This window comes from Rana temporaria, chromosome 12 (genome assembly GCF_905171775.1).
Source record: "Rana temporaria chromosome 12, aRanTem1.1, whole genome shotgun sequence".
Taxonomy (NCBI): Eukaryota; Metazoa; Chordata; class Amphibia; order Anura; family Ranidae; genus Rana; species Rana temporaria.
The window spans coordinates 42,992,665-43,009,682 of NC_053500.1; the positions used below are offsets into that span (position 1 = coordinate 42,992,665).

A 17,018-nucleotide genomic window follows, 5' to 3' on the forward strand; every position below is an offset into this window, starting at 1 on the left:
ACGTAGCTATACGTCATCTCGCCGTTCAGCCAATAGGGGCGCGCGCGATCACCGCCGGGCACCTGCGATCGCTCGTTACAGAGCAAGAACCGGGAGCTGTGTGTGTAAACACACAGCTCCCGGTCCTGTTAGGGGGGGAAATGACCTATCGTCTGTTAATACAATGTATGAACAGCGATTTGTCATTTCCCCATGGCAGTCCCACCCCCCTTCAGTTAGAACACACCCAGGGAACATGATTAACCCCTTCCTCGCCCCCTAGTGTTAACCCCTTCACTGCCAGTGGCATTTGTATAGTAATCAATGCAGTTTTATAGCACTGATCGCTATAAAAATGCCAATGGTCCCAAAAATTTGTCAAAGGTGTCCGAAGTGTCCGCCATAAGGTCGCAGTACCGATAAAAATCGCTGATCGCCGCCATTACTAGTAAAAAAAAAATATTAATAAAAATGCCATAAAACTATCCCCTATTTTGTAAACGCTATAACTTTTGCGCAAACCAATCAGTAAACGCTTATTGCGATTTTGTTTTAACAAAAAATATGTAGAAGAATGCGTATCGGCCTAAACTGAGGAAAAAAAACTTTTTTTTATATATTTTTGGGGGATATTTATTATAGCAAAAAGTAAAAAATATTCATTTTTTTTCAAAATTGGCGCTCTATTTTTGTTTATAGTGCAAAAACTAAAAACCGCAGAGGTGATCAAATACCACCAAAAGAAAGCTCTATTTGTGGGAAAAAATAATTGTTTGGGAGCCACGTCGCACGACCGTGCAATTTTCAGTTAAAGCGACGCAGTGCAAAAAGTGGCCCGGTCATTGACCAGCAATATGGTCCGGGGCTGAAGTGGTTAAAGCCATAATACAGCTTCTATGAATGAAGCAAGATTTATAAGGGTGGGCCTTGTAATAATCCGCCCATCCCCTATTCATAGTTTACTTTGTTGTAGTTCACCTTCTATGAATGGAGGAACTTGACAGAAAGAGTGGGCAAAGTTGGGCACTTTTGATGAGAGCTCCCACAGTTCCATTACCCCCTGCCACACCAGAAGTGGGGGTGGGTAGGAATGGAGAGCGGTGGATTTAACCAATAGATAAAAGAAACTACTGCCCACAGTCCCGCCCACAGCTCCGCCCACAAACTATAAGAAGCTAAGCTTCTATTAACTTGTCATTAGCTGAAAAAGGAACCAGTCAGTAGTTCCGAAACGCGTCCCATTTTGATATTGACCTATTTCCTGTTTCCTGTTTGTGGTCCATGCTGGTTGTTGTCCCCTTCTGCTGACGTCATTTCCGGGATCCTTGTTCCTAGACTGCTTCACCAGTGTTCCCAGAGCCTGGAGCGCACATCTGCTGGTCTCTCTGGATTTTTTGCTGGAAGTTGTATATACTGAGACCCCCTTGATGCTGTATCACCCACTGTACACACGCGTGATATGCCCTTTCTTATCTTTGATCCTGTAAGGGTTTTTAATTATTTTTGGGGATATTAAAAGTTTTTAATTCTGCACTTGGAGGCACCTTTTTTATTTATCTGTTTTCTATTAGAGATTGCTTTCCTCTTTGAGTGTTTGAAGATCACATCCTCTCAATACCCTTATCCAATGCAGAAATTATATGCTAGGTCCTGACATTTAGGAGCGCCCTTGTTACATGTTTATCTGGATTTAACCAATTAAAGTGGCATCAGCACAAGGGGCACATCCTTCTAACTGTTATGGCACGTACACACGACCGTTTTTCAGGTTCTAAAAAATGTTTTTTTTTTAAATGTCATTAAAAACGATCGTGTGTGGGCTCCAGAGCATTTTTCACGATCTAAAAAATGGCCATTAAAAATTTAGAACATGCTCTATTTTTTGCACAACGTTTTTAACGTTGTAAAAAATGGTCGTGTGTGGGCTTTAACGACGTGAAAAAAGAAGCAAGTTATGAGACGGGAGCGCTCGTTCTGGTAAAACTAGCGTTCGCAATGAAGTAAACACATTCATCACGCTGTAACAGACTGAAAAGCGCGAATCGTCTTTTACTAACACGAAATCAGCTAAAGCAGCCCAAAGGGTGGCGTCATCCGCATGGAACTTCCCCTTTATAGTGCCGTTGTACGTGTTGTACGTCACTGCACTTTGCTAGAGAATTTTTTTTTCACTATTGTGTGTAGGCAAGGCAGTTTTAATAAACGGGTTGAAAAAAACATCGTTTTTTCTAGACCCTTTAAAAATGTTATTTTTTACAACCCGAAAAACGGTTGTGTGTACGCGGCATAAGTCAGATTGTCCCTTGTGCTGATTTTTGTGTTTTATATTTTGGTCGTACTTTAGCTTTAAAGCGGAGGTTCACCCATCCCTTACACATTTTCCCCTTCGCTTTATGCTCGTTTTGTCTAGGGGAATCGGCTATTTGTTTTAAAATATGATCCGTACTTACCCGTTTACGAGATGCATCCTCTCCGCCACTTCCAGGTATGGGCTGCGGGAATGGGCGTTCCTTCTTGATTGACAGTCTTCCGAGAGGCTTCCGACGGTCGCATCCATCGCGTCACGATTTTCCGAAAGAAGCTGAACGTCGGTGCGCAGGCGCAGTATAGAGCCGCACCGACGTTCGGCTTCTTTCGGCTACGAGTGACGCGATGGATGCGACCGTCGGAAGCCTCGTCGGAAGCCTCTTGGAAGACTGTCAATCAAGAAGGAACGCCCGCTCCCGAAGACCCATACCCGGAAGCGACGGAAGAAGATGCATCTCGAAAACGGGTAAGTACGGATCATATTTTAAAACAAATAGCCAATTCCCCTAGACAAAACGAGCAGGAAGCTAAGGGAAAAAAGGAATTGGTTGAACTCCCGCTTTAAGCACAAGGCCTGTTTTTGCTGTTTCCTCTTAATCTTGTATCTAAATTCCATTTTTTAACACTTTATCCAATGCAGAGTTTGACAGTTGTGCCAGAATGAGATAACATTAGCCGGTTCCATGCCCCAAGATTTTCTGTAGACCTGATCCATAAATCACATTTCAATTTTTTTTGCAAGGAAAATCTCTTCTGTTTTCTGTGTTAGTTTCTATTTTCTGCTTTTCTGGAATACTAAAGCTAAAGTGGCTGAGTAAGGGGAGTTGCAGGAAATGGGAACAGGAGGCGATAATATATCAGCCTTAACAAAGAGTATAGGAAGACAAGGATGGAGAGGAGACGGGTATATTCAGTCAACACTATGGGAATTTGGGGACTTACACTGCTCTGCCTGGTGATCAATCTAAGTGATGCCACCATCTCATGTCCAGGTAGGACCACCACATACTGTAGAGTTCATTCCTTAGTAATGACATAGTAATACAGTACTGTATGTGTGTGTGTATATTATATATTGATTTATTGTATATATTGTTGGATTCCTCCTGGGGTCATGGTCCCTGGAGATTGCCAAAAGCATGAATAAGAACATGGAAGTCTCTCCTGTTATAGCCACTTTGTCTGTGTGAAAGGCAACATGTTTGATATACTTTAAAAATTTTAAAAGCTATAAAATAAATTATTACCTATCCATCACTTGGCTTAAGCTTGCACATTAAGCTTCTATAAACGAAAAAAGTGTTTTTTTTCCCTCCTTTTACTCATATTGATTCATTATTCCCCATGTAAATTACCTAAAATAAAGAGTAACTAACTGGTTCCTCACAACCTTTGGCAGTCCATCATGCCTTGTAAACCTCAGACGGGCACAGGTATGATGAGATTTGCAGTTTCACAACAGCTAGAGTGCAGAGGATTGCCTATCTCTAACCTTTCCACTACCAAAAAGTCTAAACCCTGGGTGGTCCTTTAAACCAGGGGTCTCTAAACCTCTTTTCAAACAAAGGGCCAGTTTATTGTCTTTTAGACTTTAGGAGGACCGGATTGTGGCCAGCAGGGGCAATAGATGTCAATGGCCCAGCATCAGTAAAAATAAATATGGCCCCAGGGCTGGTGGTCAATAGGAAGAGGAGTAGTATCCCATCATTTGTATCGGTGGAAGATATAGTGCCCCATTGTTGGTGTCAGTGGGAGAAATATTGCCTCATATCAGTGGGAGGAATAGTGCCCCAAGGGCTGGATAAAGGCTAGCAAGGGGCCGCAGTTTGGAGACCCCTGCTTTAGACAATGGCATTGGAGATTGGGTTTGCCAGCGTTGGCTTGCATGGCATGACACAGCTGATCCCAAGTGCTGAGCCTCTGTGTCTCTCAGCATCAGTTATCCAATATTGTATAATTACTGATGGATGTTTTACATATACTTGTTCCAGATACAAAAACATTTTTTTTTTCTGTTTTTGCATCAAGACATTAAGCTTGTGAATGTGAGCAGTGCCAAGGCGGTGACATTCCTCTCGGGGTATCCTGGCATGCCTGGGGCGCCAGGGAAAAAAGGAGAGACTGGTACACAAGGAGAAAAGGGTGAGTGAAAACATTCAAGATTTATGTCACCCATAAAGCAGAATTAAGCCCTCGGAACCTGAGAGATCTTTTGTCTCCAGGTCATGTAAAAAGCATGTTCTCTCTACTCTGTGGGCAAGTTTCAAACTCTTGTATATATTATATTTCTCTTCCATTTTATCTTTGCTTTCAAAACATACATTTTTTTTATGTTTTCATAGGACAACGGGGAGACCCTGGGGAACCTGGAAAAGTTGGACCGGCTGGGCAGAAAGGTGGGTTACATGACTGTAAAAGCTGGCAACCAGTGGACCATATGTGAGCTTCTGGATTTACTCAGGCACTATGGTAGTTGTAGTCATAGTGAAGCCCCTAGTACCTCCTGCATCAGGGAAGCTGTCACTTCCTATGCTGGCACAGGCTGGGTCAGTTCAAGAAATGAGCACTCTGCAAGGTTGGTGGGTCAATTTAATAGAGGCACCAATACAAATGTAACATGGTGGAAAATGTCAGTATAAATTATCTGGAGCATAGGTGTGCGCATCCTATTGCATTAGGGTGTGCACCTCAAAGCTCCAACACATATGCGTGTATTTACCGGCCTTTTCCCCGCTCTACATCTTAAAACAATGGGGACCCGGGCAGCAGAAAGAGGGACAGGAGGGGTGACAGGGGTGGCATATATTTTCCTTCTCTGGCAGCTAAATGTCGGTGAGAGGGAGAGGAGGAGAAGCCTACATTCAGCTGCTGCAGGAGGAAAATACAGATAGGTTCCACTAAATTCCACCTTCGCTAGGCTCTGGGGGTTGGCAAGGAAGGATAGCGGTTTACCTGTCACCTGCCCTCGATCTTTGGGTAGCTTACAATTGTCAGGATACCCCAGGATAAGGGTGTGCCCAGGCACACCCCTTGCGCAATCCTATGATCTGGAGATACATACAATGCATCTTTTTAATGACATCTGTTATTGATTTTAGGGGAGCCTGGGCCTCAAGGAAAAACCGGCTTGACTGGGCAACAAGGGCTAAAAGGTAAGGGGCCATGAACATAAAATACCTGACTAGAGGATTGCAAGAGATTTCCAGATGTAATTTGCATTAACCACACTGGATGTCCTCTCTTAATCAGACTAAACTCTCTGGACTCTTGCCAGATTTCAAACACATCCTTCTCTAGCTACCATTGGAATAAATGGGGGGTCACAGAGAAATACTACTCTATTACTATCATTTTGAAATCTCTTAATTGTGATTTGGGAGGCATTTTCTTATTCATGTTTAGAGAGGGACTATCATTATATATGCTTTTTACTGTTCTGTCCTCTATGGTACAAAGCACATGTGTACCAACCCTAGCTATGAGGTACGAATTTCACCCCCTCCCCTTCTGCCACTGCAAATCTGACAACAACTAGGAAAGATACAGACACTTTATAATGGCAGGTACGTTGGCTCTCCCCACTTTCTGAGACAGAGAAAGGAAAGAGGAATGCAGTGGGAGGAGGGATGTGTCAGCCTCTGCATTCCTCTTGCCAATGCTTGTCTCGAGAAAGTGCTCTCAGCTACCTTTATGAATCAGCTATCTCCTTGTTAGCTGTTGTTGGATCGGCTATGGCACCAGGGGAGGGGGATGCAGTTTGGACCTCATAGCTAGGTTTATAAAGCACCTATCAACATGGCACAAAACTATTAAAAAAAAATATATATATATAATGATCGTTATCCTTTAACCACTTCAGCCCCAGAAGGATTTTCCCCCTTCCTGACCCGGCCATTTTTTGCGATACGGCACTGCATCGCTTTAACTTACAATTGTGCGGTCGTGCGACTTAGTACCCAACCCCTCCCCCCAAAAAAAAATAAAAAATTCCCCACAAATAGAGCTTTCTTTTGGTGGTATTTGATCACTTCTGCGGTTTCATTTTTTTTTCTATAAACAAAAAAAGAGCGAAAATTTTGAAGAAAACACAATATTTTTTACTTTTTGCTATAATAAATATCCCAAGTTTCCTAGATTTTTTTTTTTCCTGTGGGGGGATGGTACTGACTAGGGGAGGAGGCCGATCGGTGTTCCTACTTAGTAGGAGCACACGACTTTACACACACAGATCCTGGTTCTCACTCTGTCACGGGTGCCCGCCGGTCATCGCGCCCGCCAGGCACGCACATCGGCTCCGGGGACACGCTGTGGGCACGCGCTAAAGCGTCTTAAACCTGCCGCAGTATAACTTCAGCCCCGGAAGGATTTGCTCCCTTAGGCACCTTTCAGACGTGCGGACCGTATGTCCGCTTTTTCATCGATCCGTTTGTAGATGAAAAAGGGACATACATTGGTCCGTATGTGAGTGCGGGTGTCAGCGTAATCACCCGCCTCCGCAAACATCCGATTTTGCAGACGGAAGAAAACCCAATTCGTGTTCATCCGATTCCCCATAGGGGAAAGCGGAGAAAAGACAGGGCGGTCCCTGCACAGTGTGCGGAGACCGCCCTGTCATCCGACGGCTCAGCGGGGATTTACGGAGAGATCCCCGCTGAGCTTACGGACACACGGAGGCGGATCATTACTGATCCGCCCCGTGTGAAAGGGCCCTAAATGACCAGGCCATTTTTTGCGACACGGCACTGCATCGCTTTAACTGACAATTGCACGGTCATGCAATGTTCTAAACAAACAAAATTTATGTCTTCCCCCCCCCACAAATAGAGCTTTCTTTTGGTGGTATTTGATCAACTCTGCGGTTTTTATTTTTTGCGCTATAAATGAGAAAAAGTGACAGTTTTAAATAGAGGAAAATATATTTTTTTACTTTCTGCTATAATACATATCCCCCAAAAAATAAAAAAATAATAATAAAAAAAATGTATTTATCAGTTTAGGTCAATATCTGTTCTTCTACATATTTTTGGGGAAATCACAATAGGCATAGATTGATTGGTTTGCGCAAAAGTTATTGCGTCTAAAAACGGGATAGATTTAAGGACTTTTTTTTTTTTTTTTATAGTTTTTACTGGTAATGGCAGCAATCTGCGATTTTTAGTGGGACTGTGACATTGTGGCAGACAGATCTGACCATGAATGACATTTTTTGGGGACCAGTGACATTATTACATTGATCAGTGCTATAAAAATGCTCTGATCAATGTATAAATGACACAGGCAGTGGAAGGGGTTAACACTAGAGGGCGATCAAGGGGTTAAATGTGTTCCCTGGATGTGTTCTAACTATGGGCCGCCTGGGACATGATAGAGATCACGGTTCCCGATCACTGGGAACAGCAGATCTGACATGTCCCCTGTTAGAACGGGGATCCGCCTTGTTGACTCCAGCACACATGGGACTAGATTCAGGTACGAGATACGACGGCGTATCTCCAGATATGCCATCGTATCTCTGAGTTGCGGCGTCGTATCTATGCTGTGATTCTTAGAATCAGTTACGCATAGATTTGACTAAGATCCGACCGGCGTAAGTCTCTTACACCGTCGTATCTTTGTTGGAATTTTACGCTGGCCGCTAGCTGTCGCTTCGGTCAATTTACGCGAGGAATATGCTAATTAGGTAGATATGCCAATTCACAAACGTACGTACGCCCGGCACATTTTTTTACGTCGTTTACGTTAGGCTTTTTCCGACGTAAGGTTGCTCCTGCTATATGAGGTGTACGCAATGTTAAAGCGGAGGTTCCATTAAAAAAAAAAAAAAATTAAAAGTCAGCAGCTACTAACACTGGAGCTGCTGACTTTTAATAAGGACACTTACCTGTCCTAGCCGCCAGCGATGTCAGCCCCCGCCGAGGCCGATCCTCGATCCTGGCAGCTCCAAGCGCCGCCATCCACAGTAAGGGAAACAGGCAGTGAAGCCATACAGCTTCACTGCCCGTTTCCTACTGCGCATGCGCGAGCAGCGCGGCGCTTTGTGAATGGGCAGGCTGCTTTCTGGGACACACACAGTTCCCAGAATGCAGAGCGCCCCATTCACAAGAAGACGCCCAGTGTAGGAGGAGGAAGAGAATCCACAGAGGACGATGAAGAGGCAGATTCGGCACTTCCGCATAGCAACAGCTATTTAGGGTGAGTAAAAAACGTCAAATACTTGGGGTCACACTGAATTTAAATAGAACATGCCCACATCATCCAAATTTGAATTAGGCGGGCTTACGCCGGAGCACATATCTGAATCTAGCCCATGGTTGTCAGAATTGCTTGTTGTGGTCTTGTGTGCATACATGTTGAGACGTTGAACATGAGTTGACCATTTTTGACTGGTGTGTATGTGGAAAAATATATATATATATATATATAAATATGTATATATACTGTATTCTTCTCCCCCCGCTCCGGCTATAGGTGACACTGGAGACAGAGGAATAAATGGCGAAAAAGGTGATTTTTTTGAATATACATAATGCAGTAGGTGTTGTGCACATAAACTGAGCACTAACCGAGCCTATGCTTCACTATCAGGTTTCACCGGACAGGTCTGCTCTAATCCTGGTGAGTTTTCTTCTTCTTTTTTTCCATAAACCACAGAAAAGTCTGAATTTTATGTGACACTTTTGATGTGCAAAAGAAGGGTGGCATGACCTCATCTGAATAAGGATATTCATAGAGATCTGAAGACATGCCCACCAATATATTCAGGGGAATTTACTAAGACTGGAGCAGAAAGGCTCTGGAGCAGATGTGCATGGCAGCCAATCAGCTTCTAGCTTTCATTTTCAAAGCTTAAGACCCCTTTCAAACTGAGGCGCTTTTTAGCCCTTTTAGCGCTAGAAATAGCACCTGTAAAGCACCTTAAAAGCACCTCTCATGCCTCCCCAGTGTGAAAGCCTGAGTGCTTTCATACTGGGGTAGGGTTACCACCTGTCCCGGATTCACCCGGACAGTTCGGTTTTGAATCATGTGTCTGGGTTTCAGACCACCTGAAACCCAGACACATTATTCAGACTGGACCATGGCTTCCCAGCAGGGTTGCTGGCTGGGGTTGTCTAGGCCAAGAGTGTCTGTTACACTTTCTTTCACACTGCCCAAAGCCAGCACTAACATTCTGACCCCCCCCCCCCCCAACCACAAACATTCATATAGATGGGAGAGGAGAGAGGGCTCGATCTGCCGCTCTTTGTCCCGCCCCTACCCCTCAGTGTCTGCCCAAGCTCCAATCCAATAAGAAAAGCAGAAGCCCCAACAGAAGCAGATACATCTGGATGGGAGGTGCCAAGGGGTGAGTGAGCTCACCATCCATCCCTGTCTGTGACTGAACCCCCACCCCCCCCTTCTCTCTCCTGTCTCTGAGTGAGTACACTAAGGTAAATCAGGGCTCTCAGAGCATCCCTTACATCAAAGTTCCCCTTTACACCAGAGGCCACAGTGTTCCCCCTTACATCAGAGTACTCTCCATGCATCACAGTTCTCAGTGTTAACCCTTAAATCAGGGTTCCCATAGCATCTCTTATGCCAGATTCCCCAGAATTCTCCCTTACATCAGAGTCTGTGTAAGGGAACTTTGCGGATTCAGATGTAAAGGGGGAACTCTGCGGATTCAGATGTAAAGGGAAACTCTGGGGATTCAGATGTAATGGGGAACTCTGGGGATTCAGATGTAAGAGGAGAACTCTGCAGATTCAGATGTAAGAGGGGAACTCTGCAGATTCAGATGTAAGAGGGGAACTCTGCAGATTCAGATGTAAGAGGGGAACTCTGCAGATTCAGATGTAAGAGGGGAACTCTGCAGATTCAGATGTAAGAGGGGAACTCTGCAGATTCAGATGTAAGAGGGGAACTCTGCAGATTCAGATGTAAGAGGGGAACTCTGCGGATTCAGATGTAAGAGGGGAACTCTGCGGATTCAGATGTATAAGGGGAACTCTGCAGATTCAGATGTAAAAGGGGAACTCTGTGGATTCAGATGTAAAAAGGGAACTCTGCGGATTCAGATGTAAAAGGGGAACTCTGCGGATTCAGATGTATAAGGGGAACTCTGCAGATTCAGATGTAAAAGGGGAACTCTGTGGATTCAGATGTAAAAGGGGAACTCTGCGGATTCAGATGTAAAAGGGGAACTCATGTAATTTAATCACAAAATATATGTACTGCATAGTATATACTGTAAAAAATAAAATTGTTGTGTGCCGATAAAGTGTTCGGGTTTGACTTGAAGAAAAGGTGGCAACCCTACACTGGGGAGATGTGCTTGCCGGACGGGAAAAAAAAGTCCTGCAAGCAGCATCTTTGAGACAGTTTGGGAGCGCTGTATACACCGTTCTCATTGAAATAAGTGGGCAGCGCTGCCGAAGCGCCTGCAAAGTACTTCAGTAGCGCTGCAACACCGGCGCTTTTAACCCTTTCTTTGGCCGCTAGTGGGGGTTAAAAGCACCCCACTAGCGGCCGAAAAAACGCAGCTAACACTAGCGGCGCTTTAGGCCTTGTACACACGACCGAACATGTCTGCTGAAACTGGTCCGCGGACCAGTTTCAGCCGACATGTTCGGTCGTGTGTACGGCTGACCGGACAGGTTTCCAGCGGACATTTGTCCAGCCGACCGTTTTGCAGCGGACAAATGTTTCTTAGCATGCTAAGAAACATGTCCGCTGGAAGCCTGTCCGTCGGACATGTTCGGTCGTCTGTACAGACTCACCGTACATGTCCGATCGGCCGCCATCCCTCGCATGCGTCGAAGTGATTTGACGCATGCGTGGAAGCTTTGAACTTCCAGGGCCACGCACGTCGCCGCGTCATCTTTGCGGCGACGGCGCGGCCACGTCCCCGTGTATCGTGTACGCGGGGATTTCTGTCTGATGGTGTGTACAACCATCAGACAGAAATCTCCGAGGGGACATGTCCGCTGAAAACTGTCCCCTCGTCTGTACGAGGCCTTACTGCCAACGAACCCCAGCCCCAAAAAAGTACCCTAACTGAACAAAATAGAAGCTGATTGGTCGGTAGCTGTTTTTTATTGCATTGCATCCAGAAAAATTCCAGGCAGTAACATTGGGCCAAATCCTCAAAAGAGATACGACGAAGTAACTGCTGTTACTCCGTCGTATCCCTGGTCCTAACTATGGAACTGATCCACAGAATCAGTTTTCCATAGTTAGGGAGAAGATCCGGCATGTGTAATTGAATTACACTGCCGGATCTTAGGATGCAGTACCGCATCCGCCTCGGGTATGCAAATTAGCACTTACGGAGATCCACGAAGCTTTTCTGCTTCGTTTTTTCTCCGTAAGTATTAAGTTGCATACGCAAAATTAGGGCTGCTTTTACATGGTGTAAAGTTAGTACACCATGTAAAAGCAGACCCTTCTGTCTAGCGACGCGTTTTTTTTTCGAATTTGAATTTTTTTTTTCACGCCGTATCTTTTTTTTTTCCCGACGCAACTTTATTGACCCGTCGCAATCCACAAAGCCCGGGGTAACGTAATTTCGCGCTATGCACGTCGGGAAAATGACGTCACGAGCATGCTCAGTACGGCCAGCGCGCCTCATTTAAATGGGAATCGCCCCCATGAAATGAGGAACGCCTTGCGCCGGCGGAATTTAAGTTACACGGCCAGAAATTTCTAGGTAAGTGCTTTGTGGATCGGGCACTTAGGTAGAAATTTTAAGGCAGTGTAACTTAAATTAGAAATTCGCCGTTACGCCGGGTCTTTGTGGATTTGGCCCATTGTTCTTTAGTATCATTTCTGAGCCATTGTAAATTAGTGGGAAGACAGAGCAGGATAAGTCCCCACCAGGGAGGTGGCAATACACACGTTTTTTTAATTTTTTTATTAGACATTTTTTATTGCAGGCATTTATATAGTGCTGACAATTCATGCAGCTCTGTACACATGCTGGCCTACTTGTATATTATTATTATTATACAGAATTTATATAGCGCCAACAGTTTGCGCAGCGCTAGGCTGCAGGGATTATCATCAATGGCCAGTCCCAGAACACAGGGATATAGGTAACAGAATCCTTTGGTTTACTTTGTATGGAATATTGGAAAACGTTATCTTTCAGTCCAAGCTTGGATAGGTAACACAATATTGATAGATTAATTACCAGCATTATATACTGTGTACACATATAATCTGTTCTGCTGTCATTTTCTTAGCTGTCAGGAACTGTAAGGACCTGCTGGATAAGGGGCATATCTTCAGTGACGTGTACACCATATGCCCCGATGGCCGGACACCCCTGACGGTGCTGTGTGATATGCACACTGACGGAGGAGGCTGGATTGTAAGTCATTACTAATCATTACTAACTACCTAGTTTTTACATTGCACTATTGCACTCCACAGTGCAATAGGGGTGGGTGAAATTAGGGTGCTTTAAAGTGGTATTATATCCAAAAACAAACATGTAATATATTGCATCTTACCAACTTCCAGATATGGTGGCTGCCTTTGTTTTCTTTTTTAGAAATGTTTCCCCTTTATTTTTACATGGTGATCCAGCCAGTAACACACTTTCTGTCTTGGGTGCCTCCACTCCACTGGAGTAGCAATTGAGACACCTTTGGACATAAAAATTGTCAGTCTGGCGAGAGAGTAGTGTTTTGGCAGGTGCAGTTAGCTTGCCTGCCACTAGGTGGCTCTTTTGCCCTTATGGCATGGTAAAGAGAAGTTTATAAGCAGGTGCCGGCTTCCCTTTTAGAGAAACCCCTCCTGTAGTAGGCTGCTATCCCTATTTTTGTTGTATTTTTGTAGTGCATTTTCTGTTCTGTTTTTACAATAAAGACAACCGAAAGGTCTGTTGGAGTGCGGCTGTCCATTTTTATAGCCTCATTCATTTGCCTCCTGTAGTGATGTAATGGGTGGAGAAAATGTCTCTAGGAATGCTAGCTGTGTGTGGCTCCCTATCAGAGTCAGGGCATGGGAGCAGGACAAGAAAACAAGGACAGGGGTCACCCCAGCCTTGCACTTTACCTTTCCAAAACTGACGCGTTTCCAGGGGTAGCCCCTCTTCTTCAGAGCTCTGAAGAAGAGGGGATACTACTAGAAACTTGTCAGTTTGGACCTTCATTCCATGGCCAGCAAATGTCCTGGAGGAATCCCCCACCCAGAACATTATATTCTGACAGAGGGACTGCTGTCAGAATACACTGATCAGCGACTGCAGTCTATCTCTCAGGAACAGTCTATATGCTTTGTTTTTTTGTTTTTTTTAATTAAGGGGATTGAACTTGGATGGGATTCACTGTAACATGCTTGGGACTACTATATACACTCCTGTATATACATTTCAGTCTTCTCTCCAGCACAACTCTTGCTTAAAGCGGTAGTTCACCCTCCTTTCCATCATTAGACCATTAAATTCGGCATCGTAGCGCGAGCTACGGTATGCCGGTCTTAAATTTTTAATCCCCGTACTCACTGTGGTATCGTTGATTGAAGAATCCGACTCCCGCGGGGAATGGGCGTGCCTATGGAGAGGGAGGATGATTGACGGCCGGCTCTGGCACGTCACGCTCCCCGAAGATAGCCGGAGTAGGTCTCGGCTATTCACGACGCCTGCGCACAGGCTATGCGCAGGCGCCGTGAATAGCCAAGCCTATTTCGGCTATTTCCGGAGAAGCGTGACGTGCCAGGGCCGGCCGTCAATCACCTTCTCTCACCATAGGAACGCCCATTCCCTGGATTCTTCAATCAGCGATACCACAGTGAGTACGGGGATAAAAAATGTAAGACCGGCATACCGTAGCTCGCGCTACGATGCCGAATTTAATTGTCTAATAAAAAAAAAACTTTTTTTTTTTTTTTAACAGGGCGAACCCCCGCTTTAAGACCTCTTTCCCGTACTCGTCCAGCACTTCACTTGCTGCCATAGGCGTGCGCAGGGGGTGTGCCAGATGTGCCTGGGCACACCCTAATCACTATGTGTGGTGCTGATTCCCCCTACTGCCCTCGCCCCCCCCCCCTGTTTCCGCCCTCACGTTTCAGTGCTGCCCGCTTCCCTCCTCTACCCAGGTTGCTGCGGGGGATGTTTTAGGATGGAGAGTGGGGGAAGGGGCTAGTAAATATGTAATTTACCGGCCCCTTCCTTTTCTAAATGAACACACTCACTCACTGTGTCCATTCATAATGGAAGCATAGTAAACTGTGTTTACTATATTTCAGTTTGTGAATAGACAGGAGAACAGAAAGCCGATCAGCATAAAGCACTTCCCATTCATTCACTGCCCAGTGCAGCTGAGGCTGCAGAGAAAGGAATGTGTGTTTGGGCTTTGGGGTGCACACCCTAATGTAATAGGCTGCGCACATCTATGCTTGCTGCAGACGTTACTCCTCTAGCACTTCACTTGCTGCAGATTTCTAGACCAGTTAGCACCATATAGTTAAGCCTGACACTAACTCAACCAGGCCTCAGTGAACCGGGTCCCTATGGTGTAGAAATAGTTCAGGTACTAACAATCCTTTACTCAGCTACTAATCCCATATAGCTCTCTGCATGCCCTGCCAGCCAGCCTGGCTGCAATGACCTCTCCCCACTGCCCTTCCCACAGTCCACTCTTTGGGGGATTGGTCAAGGCTCCCTAGAATACCCCAGGAAGCTCCGCCTCTCCTCTTTTCTTTCTAGCACCTTCTAGAAAGAAGAGGGAGGTGACAGTGATGCTAACTGTGAGTCACCCAGCCCTGACCTGAGCCACTCCCAGCCCAGAATGAAAGCTAACAGCTAGACCTGCCTACATTTTACCACTCTATAATAAAATTCTCACTCTAGCACCTACCTAACTAGAGGGTGCTACATCCATTAGACAGAAGTCGATCTAAAGATCGAATTTTGTTGAACAGAGAGGGTCACACACTGATTGAAAGATGGTCCCTACTAAACTGTCCAAATGTTGATCCATCCATTGCAAACAATTGTCTACTGCCTAACAAATCCTGTATCCTGTAAATGTCTGTAGTAAATACAAGGTGGAGAAATTATTTGTATGGTAACAAGGAAAATATATAATAGACCCAGAGGCGATTCAGTTCGCATGTGTTGCGCGTTACAAGTCTCTCACTCACTCACTCACTAAGACCCCATTATACAACAAATCAATGCCAACCTTCATGACATGGTGGTCCCTTTATCAGGCTTAACCTACTCATGGCTCTTGTTTCACACTCAGGAAAAGGGTAGAAGTCTGTAGTAAATACAAGGCGGAGAAGTTCTTTGTATAGTAGCACGGCAAAGATACTGTATAATAGAACCTGATATATAGCAAATTACTGCCAATCTTCAAGACATTGCAGTCCCTTTATCAGGCTTAAAGGGTCACTAAAGGAATTTTTTTTAGCTAAATAGCTTCCTTTACCTTACTGCAGTCCTGGTTTCATGTCCTTATTGTTCGTTTTTGCTTTGAAGTTGCTGTAATTCTGCTCTGATCTCCACACTTCCTGGTTGTCTGTTTCCTTATAACCATAGTACTGGGAGCTTTTCACTGTGGTTTAAGCTGTCATTACTGTGTGTCTAAAACTTAACAGAACCAATCAGATTCATTTTAAAAACAAAACACTGCCCTGGATTTGTTTGTTTTTATTCTGTGGGTTTCTTTACTTCACAGAAACATGAAACCAGTTTAAAACCGAAAGTGAAACTAGAGGCACATTATATGATTGAATTTAATCTATTTTTAATCATTTTTAAAAGGAATCAGTTAACTGTTATGTCTCTAAACCCTGTAAACAGTAATTTCAGCAAAAAAAATGTTTTCCTTTAGTGACCCTTTAACCTACTCATGGCTCTTGTTTCTTACTCAGGAACCCGGCTCCTTTGTTGATCTCACTCATATTCCCTGATTTTATAGGCTCCAGAAAATATTCTATATTTTCTTAATCTAGGTCTTCCAGAGACGTTGGGATGGATCCGTAGATTTCTACCGTGACTGGAAATCCTATAAGACCGGGTTTGGCAATCTTTGGAATGAGTTCTGGTTGGGAAATGATAACCTACACCAGCTTACATCATCAGGTAACATACTATATATTATACAATATATATATATATATATATATATATATATATATATATATATATATATATATATATATATATATATATTGGATCTTCCACAATCTATTTGGAGTGACCCTGAGATTTATTTTATTGGCATTGTTACAATTGCTTATCATGACATGAGGAGAAGGTGCTCTATCTCTTCCATAGGCCATAGGTGGACCAAAGGTTCATTCTTTGCTTACCCAGGCTTTCTGATGTGCTTGAGATAATCAGTCCTCGCATTTTGCTGTGTTTAGCCGACCTGAGCACAGCAGAAATGACTAAGGAGAAACTTTCCCAATGTGACCTTTCCTCCATTTTACAACATCTTCACTGATTTCTCTACTGTCCTTATCAGCAATTTTTTGTTGCTGTTGACACCATACACATGACGTGTGACAAATGTGTTCAGTCATCATTCAGTCTGTGTGTGGACAGATTTATAAGATATATAGTATGTTATGTAGCAAGGTCCCAGGCCTCCTTTGTTCTGATGAGAACCTCCAGAGCCAGGGATAGCTGACAACATCCTTCTGTATGTAGTGGGTTGTGAGGCATGGTGGGTGCAGAGTAGTTAAAGAGGAAGAAAACCCTCTCTTTAAAAAAAACAAAAACCCTGCAAGACAAAGGCATA

The 17,018-nt window shown here is 44.4% G+C and overlaps 1 protein-coding gene across 1 annotated transcript in view; it reads left to right on the forward strand.

Moving 5' to 3' along the window:
* The first annotated feature begins 3,127 nt into the window (after positions 1–3,127).
* Positions 3,128–17,018, forward strand: part of LOC120918425 (ficolin-1-like) — a 32,738-nt gene continuing 18,847 nt past the window's right edge. Inside the window, exons 1-8 of the mRNA XM_040329983.1 lie at positions 3,128–3,278; positions 4,315–4,428; positions 4,629–4,682; positions 5,385–5,438; positions 8,755–8,790; positions 8,872–8,901; positions 12,507–12,634; positions 16,228–16,357. Of these exons, the coding sequence (XP_040185917.1) occupies positions 3,176–3,278; positions 4,315–4,428; positions 4,629–4,682; positions 5,385–5,438; positions 8,755–8,790; positions 8,872–8,901; positions 12,507–12,634; positions 16,228–16,357 (649 nt within the window). The 5' untranslated portion in view covers positions 3,128–3,175. The remainder of the gene's footprint in view (positions 3,279–4,314; positions 4,429–4,628; positions 4,683–5,384; positions 5,439–8,754; positions 8,791–8,871; positions 8,902–12,506; positions 12,635–16,227; positions 16,358–17,018) is intronic.